Source organism: Acanthisitta chloris, unplaced genomic scaffold, assembly GCF_000695815.1.
Source record: "Acanthisitta chloris isolate BGI_N310 unplaced genomic scaffold, ASM69581v1 scaffold2021, whole genome shotgun sequence".
Taxonomy (NCBI): Eukaryota; Metazoa; Chordata; class Aves; order Passeriformes; family Acanthisittidae; genus Acanthisitta; species Acanthisitta chloris.
Window position 1 is genome coordinate 18,415 of NW_008656286.1, and position 8,778 is coordinate 27,192.

Here is an 8,778-nt window from a genome sequence, read left to right on the forward strand (position 1 = left end):
CTGCATATTGGTAATACAAGGTAAAACAGGATTTGCTTTATATTTTAGACAATGCTTTATACTCACTAAAATGAGCATAGTATACAAATCCCTGCCTATTGAAGGGATCTATTTCTTTGTCCAACACAACTACCAGCATGACTTCACTGTTTAAAAGTGTGTAAGAAATGCTCATTGTCCACTATTGTCAGGCAACTCTGTGTAAAGGCAAAACACCATCATAAAGGATAAAAACTGAAATTTTGCCCAGAATTGAATAAAGGACAGAAAGGGGATTACAACAGCTGCTATGACAGATATTAGAACTAACCTGCTCCAAAATGTAGAACTGGTGTTAAAGTAACTGGGATAATTCCATTTAATTAATATGATATGAGCAAAAAGAAGCTTGAAAAGAGCTTCTTTAAGGTTATACATATTCCTCCACAATTGAAGACATTAACTTTTAACCTATTCTAGCTCCAGCTTGTCAAGAGTTTTGGTTTTGCACAGTTGCTGGATTTACTCAGAATCTACTGTCTTTTGCATAACTGTATATATAAAAATGCTGAATCAGAGAAAGAGTTCCTCCTTTCTACTTTCTAATTCAAAATAACAGCCTTTAATCAAAAATTAATGCAAGTCACTGTAATATGCTGGAAAATACTTATATGCATTTACAGATTTCAGTGCAGCTTTTAAATAGCTGTGTCTGTGCTGTATAACCACAAGCTATTCACATTTTGTTGACAAACTTTCTAAAGCTAGGACAAGCAAGAAACCTTTTTTCCTTTTTTTTTTTTTTTAAACACTTCCAGTAGTTAAACACATTAGAACTGGAAGTGGAGCATCCTACAAATTATTTTTTTTGTCTTATACCACTGATGTTTTTACTAAAACATTAAAAAAATATTCAAAACTGAAGTGAAGCCTTTGTTTGGTAAATTCTACTATGCTGAAAAGGACACTGGCTTGCTCAGAACAATTGTCTCAAATAATGGCATGGGATTAATGAAGATGATCTCTTTTAAAATGATGCAAGCATTACTGAAAAGTTATATACTCTTCATTCTAAAAGCTCATTTGAGAGATACTGCATTTATCTCAGACTGATTTCTGTGGTGATCTATGCCATTTCCTTTGGCATCAACAGTCCTCCAATGAGTAATACATCTTCCTGAATTTGAAACTGCCCCAGACCTCCAGAGGATACCAATTTATAACAGTATATTTATAAACTGTTTCTCAATTTTTGAGTGAAAGAAAGTAGAAAGAGGAAGGGATGTAGGAAAGGGGGAAGGAGGACTGATAAAAAAAAAGATTATTTCAAAAAGGGAAAAAAAGAATCTGATACCAAAGACCTCTTACACTGAGGTCCAACATTTCTCAAAGTAGTACATAAAATAAAAAAAACATTCTGAAACCTACTAGCAATAGACCAGAAATACTTTCTGACAATACTTCCCCCCCACCATTCATTCCACATGTTATTCTGCCCTCTTAGTTTAACACATGGAAAGGCACAGCAACTATCTTTCTTTGCTTTCTCTGGGCATAACTCTATGTGACAAGCAAAATAGCAGAGAGTTTTAAAGTTATAGTGCTGCAACATACTACATTAGTGCGTATAAATTGCTTTCTAAATACTTCATGTGCTTGTAGAATCGGAAAGTTTTTTTAATTTGGTAGCACACCTTTTTGAGTCCCATAACAATTTAGAATAAGGTATTTTCTTTACAGCATATAGTCTTATGATTGTGCACACTGCCTGACAAGTTACAGGACAAAGGTATTTCAATGCCAAGTTACAAATAGTCCTCAAAGTAATCTTTGTGAAGAAAATAGCAATACAGGCCTTATTGGATATGGTGATGCTATGATATGGAAATGCTGAGAGCGATTTTTTCAGCTCTACTAAAAGTTTTACAAGAATTTTGATTCCCTTGAAACTCAAAGATGATAGCATCTCCAAGCATTTCCTCAGTTAACTTTTTTACAAGGACACAAAACAGGTCAGAGGCTATGAACTAAATGGCATGGTAATAGATTTTCATTCCATACAATCAACTTACCATAATATCTCCCTTCAAAAGCTGGGCAGGGTCTATAGCAATGCAGATTTGGCTTTGATTTTCTGACCCTATGCTACTTAACAGGAGAGAAAAGAAAAAGAAAATACATGGTTTAAAGAGACAAACACACACACACATAGACACAAAAAGGCTTTGTGATTCTGCAATTATGAAAATTAAAACCTGAATTCAAACATAATGGAAAATGCTTACAACTTACTAGATTCCAGACGTATAAACTGGTTGCATAGCCTGGTATAACTTCAGAAAAGGCCGACAAGCTGAAAAGAAGTCAACAGAAATTACTGCTTTGTAATATTCAGATAAAGGAAAGCAATTACAACTAGGAAGCTTCATGCACATCTAGACTTGAGCAAAGTAGCACAACATTGACTGTCAAAATATCCATCAAAGCAAAACTGGCTTTGACAACTTCATTTTCCCCTTAAAAAGTGAGGTTTATTTTATTTTATGAAAAAGGCACTTTTTCCTGATCTGCAGACTAGTTCTGAATTGGAAAGGAGGGCATGCTAAAGGATTCTGCTAAGGAAGGAAACAAATTTGGCAAGACAACAAAATTATTAAAGGAAGACAGAGAACAGCCAAAACAAAAGCAAACCCCCGAAACAAAATAAAAAGGTTCTCCAAATTAAATGAAATATTTCATCTCTAGTTTTGTTTCTGAAGTGGTAAGGTCCTTAGATTTCTTACTAGAACAAACAGTACCTTAACTTCACTGAAATAATTATTTTAGAAATAAAACCAGTCTAAATAACTATGACAATGGAACACTGCAAATTCATGTTGATTATATTTTGAAAGACCGGCACTATTTAACTCTTGGATAAGAAAAAACCAGAATTACAGAATTGCTATAGAATCAGCAAGGTTGGAAAAGATCTCTAAGTTCATCAAGTTCAACCATTAGGGTTGGATTCCTTTACTGTACTCATGCACAGTATCTTGTTTTATTGTTTTAATTTTAAAGCCACTTAGTATAGCCAACTTAGAAGCACTGGTGAGGCTGCAGCTCAAGTACTGTGTCCAGTTCAGTGTCCTTCACTTCAAGAAGGACATTGAGGTGCTGGAGCTTGTCCAGAGAAGGGCAACAAAGCTTATGAAGGGTCTAGAAAGTGATATGAGGAGGAACCAAGGGAACTGGGGTTGTTTAGCCTGAAGAAAAAGAGGCTCAGGGGAGACCTTATTGCTCTCTACAACTACCTGAAAGGAGATTGTAGCCAGGTAGGGGTTGGACTCTTCTCCCAGGTAACTAGAGACAGGATGAGAGGACATAGCCTCAAGCTGTACCAGGGAAGGTTCAGGTTGGACAACAGGAAGAATTTCTTCAAGGAAAGGTTTGTTAAGCACTGGAACAGACTGCCCAGGGAGGCGATGCAGTCACCATGCCTGGAGGTGCTCAAGAAGCAACTGGACACGGCACTTAGTCCTCTGGTCTAGCTGACAAGGTGAGGATCAGTCAAAGGTTGGACTGTATGGTCTTGAAGATCTTTTCCAACCTAAGTGGTTCTGTGATTCTGTAATTCTGTAAGTACACCATATCCAAACAGCTTTTCCACAGAAAATCCAATCTCAAAACAAAAGAGATTATATTTTCATTTATTTCCTAAACACAGAAGAAATTACTGTGAAACCTGACCAAGTTCTTAGATCCTCTGCAGTAACAGGGATCACAACTCTTCAGAAACTAGGCAGACATGATTATTATCAACTCTTCATTTAATAGAGAACAAGAAATTCATTTCACCCACTCGTTTTTACTCAGCATATGGATATCAGGATGATACTAACACTGAGATTCATGCAGCCTTTCTAGAAAGCTCCAAAATGAAACAAGACTTTGATCCTACACTTCAATAGGAAAAGTTAGGCAATTTACCTCCCCCAGCATCGAAGCTTGGGATGCCGTGAAGGATAACATAGTGCAGAAAAAGAGGGGTTGCATTCATTTTCACGGATCCAGACAAAAGGCCACTTAAGAATTGCACATATCTAAAAATACAAAATTTATCTGAATTAAATAAAACCAGTAATATCAGGTAAATATATTATTTACATATTGATATTTCTATATCATTAGTAGTGAATAGCATCATGACATTACACCTAACTCCAAAACAATAATCTTCACAAAACAGCATGAAAAGACACTTTCATTTACCACTTTGTTGTTGATATCTTAATTTTAGTTATTTGCATCACTATTCTAAATAAGAAAAGAACTATGCTTTATTGTTGATATCTTCATTTTAGTTTTTTGCAATCACTATTCTAAATAAGAAAAGAACTAGAAGAGATAGTAAAGTCAATCATTTTTGTAGACATTCATAGCTACAACTGTAGGTCTTAAATGGCTTTCACAGCAGCATGATATGGGTCCCAGTCCATTTACAGTGAAGCTCACTTCATTTAAACAAGAAGTGCCCTTGTCAGAAATCTTAGCATTAAGGGCAATGCAGTCAAAAAACATCATAACAAGAAGTGATCTCATTGAGCACAAAACACAGGAAAACTACCATAGCAATGTGAAAATGGTTGTATTTCTGCAATTTAATATCTGGCTTGGTCACAAGCTCATGAGCAAATACATGCAAGTGAACATCATTGCAGTGTCTGGTAAAAAAATTCCTCTGATTGCCTTAAATAGCCAAGGGAAACCAGTATTTAATTTTTCTCTACTGGTTTGAGTCCCTTTTACTTCCATGCCTATGAGAAGACCTCCATTTTCAGCAATGTATTAAAGAAAGAAAATCACCTTTTTCCCCCTTTATGCAGAGATCTCATTAACTGATCTCACACTGCATGCTCCTGGTAACGCCACAACTAAAGATACCCTGCCCAATAACAACAGCTTTACTGCCCCAGAATAGGGCTCATGGTGGTTTAAAATAGGTTTCATTCTACAGAGAGCTAGCAAAGCTCAATTTATTTTGAAAAGTTAACATAAGGTAACTTTGCTTTCTGGTTTTCTCGTTGGTCTTTCTGAAAGTATAAATTTACAAATTGTCACACCTACCTGACAAAATAAAAAAAGTGTAGTAAAATGTTTGTCAGTGTTATCTTGGCACAATCCAGAAATAGATTGTGACATCTCTTTGTTAACAAACAATGCAGTAAGAACACATACAGATAACAGTGTGGTACAAAAGGACTTATCTATCTTGGTCTGGATTCAGGAACTGAAGGACAGATCTCATGATCTCATCAAGCAAGGATTATTAATATAAGATAAAGTGATGACAGTTCAGGAAGCACTAGAGAATCTTGTGGAAATAACCTTCACATAGCAGGGAAGGGAGTAAGGGATAGGTGCAGAAGATAATGATGATATTTCTTATTGGTATGAATTAGAAATGAATTAAATACCTTCTTTGGGATGGCTGCATTAAAGCTGAAACTTTATCATCAAAGAATTTCTTCATAGCAAATCTGTCTAGAGCCTGATCAGCACTGTCAAAACAGAGACATAGATATCATGTTATTCTGCATCGGTGTTATCTTGAAAATTCATCAGGTTACTGCTTGAAATATGCCAAAATATTTGGAAGAAAAAGAGAAGGTAAGTAAGGAAAAAGAAAAGAAAGAAGCATCTAACTAACAACTCTAGCAATTACAGGTCAGACAAGAATGTTTTTTTCCAATGACACCTCCTCATTCCACACCTTAAGGCAGTTTTCTTCCTGAGGCAAAGCACCCACTCTTATTCAATTAACTGGATTGCATACTTCCAACATGAATATGTTAAAGTCATAATGCAATAAACCTTGGCAAACCCAAGCAGCTCAGGTTCCAAAACAAGGATACTTGCCATAATTTCCTGACAGTGCCACTGGGGAGTTGTCTCTACAAAATACAAATTTATTCTCTTTTTCAGAAAGAAGAGCAACATAATGGAGATGAAAACAACTGCCTAGCTCTGACTGTAGTACCAGGCTAGAGGATCATTTAAGCAGTCAAACAATCCATTTAGTCTTTGTTTTCTGTGCCCTGAGCAACCAAGAGAGAAAATATTTTCTTCAGAAGTGTCAATCTTTGAAAAAGAACTGGTTTACATCAGACAACCACAAACTCTTCAAACACACAATTAAGGAGAAACATATTCCGAAAAATACATTTTCTTCTATTCTCTATCCAGAACGGCTCTGATGTGGGTCTTTTGCATCTGTGTGAAGGAAGGCAAGAGGGTATAGAAAAAAGAAATAGAAGTGCCAAAAAGCAGCTGGAATACTGTTAATCGCATATGCCAAGTAACATGCTATGCTGATTCTTTTTTAGCTCTTGCAGATAAAAACAACGTGTCTCATTGTTGTAGTTGACACTGCTAATTTACAACAGGACATAAAAAAAGCAGAAGTTTCAAAATACAAGTACACATGAGAAGCTCAACTTTTAAATTCCAAATCTAGTTCAATCTAAATGAGTTCAGATAAAAACAAATTGTGCAAAGTATACATATACATATCAGGACAAAAATGGAATTTATGCCTATTTTAAAAATTAATCAGAAGTTGCCAATAGTCTTGACAGAGTGCTGGACCAAGGTGTAAAGTTAAGCCTTTTCTTTATGGATGTTAAAAATTGCATCGTGTGTTCTTTGAATATTCTTGACCCCAAACCTCTTTTTTACCCAGTCCATCATATATCTTCACACATCGTCGCCCATGCTATCACCCAGAATTTAGGTACCACTTTTGTAACTGGCCAAAAGACTACTAGTACTTTATTTGTTAAAACCAAGTTGACCAACAATTACAAAGAGCTCATGAGTTCACAGTCATTAAATCTGATGGCACATTATTCCTTCCTAAATGAGAAAATGAGATATTATAGTATATAGCCAAAGGAGGTTTGCATCATTAAGGCTTTTCCATGCAATCATACAATGGTTTGACTTGGAAGAGACCTTAGAGATCATCTAGTTCCAGCCCTTCTGCCATAGGCAGGGACACCTTCCACGAGATCAGGCTACTCAAAACATCATCCTTAAATACTTCCAGGGATGGGGCATCCACAACTGCTCTGGACAGCCTGTTTCAGTGCCTTGCCACCCTCACAGTAAGGAATTTCTTCTTTATATCTCATATCTAATCTAAATCTACCCTCCTTTGGTCTAAAGCCATTCCTCCTTGTCCTATCACTGCATGCCCTGGAAAAAGTCCTCTTCAGCCTTCTTGTAGGCTCCTCTTAGGTACTGGAAGGCTGCCTGGCAGCAGCCTTCTCCCCACAGCTTCCTCTTCTTCAGGCTGAACAGTCTCAACTCTCTCAGCCTGTCTTCATAGAAGAGGTGCTAAGCCTAGGTTCATTAGATTTCACTGAGCCTAGATTTTTTGCCATGTGCATGCTGACAATTAGGAACTTTATTTAGTGTGAACATCCTCAAAGTCTTCCAAGTACAATTTCTAACACAGCAGTTGGTACCCTCAGCAGCGGTACCCATAGTCATTTCTGCTTCTGCAAGGTTGCTGTGTACCATTTTCTAGAGTCTTGATAATAAAAAGAGTCTAGGAATATATAAATCCTAGCTGGGAAACATCCCCAACCTCATTCTTATACGGAAAAGTTAAGTTTTGCCTAGCAGCTACCAGATATTCCAAAATTTAAAGCAAGGCTTCCAAGCTCACTCCTCCCCTGCAGCTTCATGGGAGGAATCCTGAATTTGTTTGGGGTAAAAGGTGATACTTTTCATTGCTGGGCTTACATACACCACCTGGACATGATTGTAATGGCATTGCTAGAATGTATTCATAGCCAGGTACCACCTTTAAGGATAACACAATATTGCAACACTGAGATCACACAACTGTACTACCCTCACTTGACAGATTCTTTCACAATATTTCTCAACTAAATATTGTGAAATTGTGGCAATCACTGTCACAATTACAACTTCAAGATATTCAAGTAGTAATTCAAGAATTTTTTTCAACACATATTGGTGTATAAAATGCACCTAATTTCTTGGTCTATAATGACTTGTCCATCAGGCTTACCATAGTGAATACAGACTATTTTCTGAGATTCTGAGATTTTCTGAAATCCATGAGTAACCTACCATCAACCTATCATGATTCAGGACTCCATCAACTACAGCAGTGGACGAAATCTATTACTGACAGGCTCGTGTGAATTCAGAACCAATTTTGATTTAACCACAGCATTTAGAGTGCATTTTTATTTTAATACATTTATGTATGTGTATATAAAAGAGATCAAGGGAAAATGATTTCATTAAAAACCCAACAAAAACCCCCAAAACACATTCCTTCCTTTTTGAGACCATTTATTAAATCTTATCCATCATTAATTGCCAATTGTCCTTTCATAATTTGAGCACTCCAAAACAAACAATTAAAACCAAGTAATCAGGCACCTATTGTTTGAATTGACTGCAAAATAAAGTCTAGCTTATTTCTTAAACTGCATTCTGCACTTTGATCAACGTCTTGGAATTTCCTATTCAAATACTGTTTACAGATTCTAATAACTGTTTTCGTTAAGTACTTCAGGAATAGTTTCTCACTGATTCAAAAGAGGCAACTTTATGGATATGGCAAATAGATGGGTTTAATAGACTAAATAGGGTATCATTATATAAAAATAGTTTCTCCCACATTTCTCCATTCATCTTGAAACACCCTTTAGAAAGGTTTCCTGCACACCATTGAAAATCTCAGATTCAAAGGGACCTCAGAGTGTCACCTAGTCCAAC

General features: G+C 36.3%; 1 protein-coding gene across 1 annotated transcript in view; it reads right to left on the bottom strand.

The window, feature by feature from the left end:
- LOC103811274 (tensin-3-like) overlaps positions 1–8,778 on the bottom strand; it is a gene marked incomplete at both ends in the record, with an annotated part of 16,032 nt that overhangs the window by 6,997 nt on the left and 257 nt on the right. The window contains 4 exons of the mRNA XM_009084238.1: positions 2,052–2,127; positions 2,272–2,332; positions 3,949–4,061; positions 5,436–5,519. Of these exons, the coding sequence (XP_009082486.1) occupies positions 2,052–2,127; positions 2,272–2,332; positions 3,949–4,061; positions 5,436–5,519 (334 nt within the window). The remainder of the gene's footprint in view (positions 1–2,051; positions 2,128–2,271; positions 2,333–3,948; positions 4,062–5,435; positions 5,520–8,778) is intronic.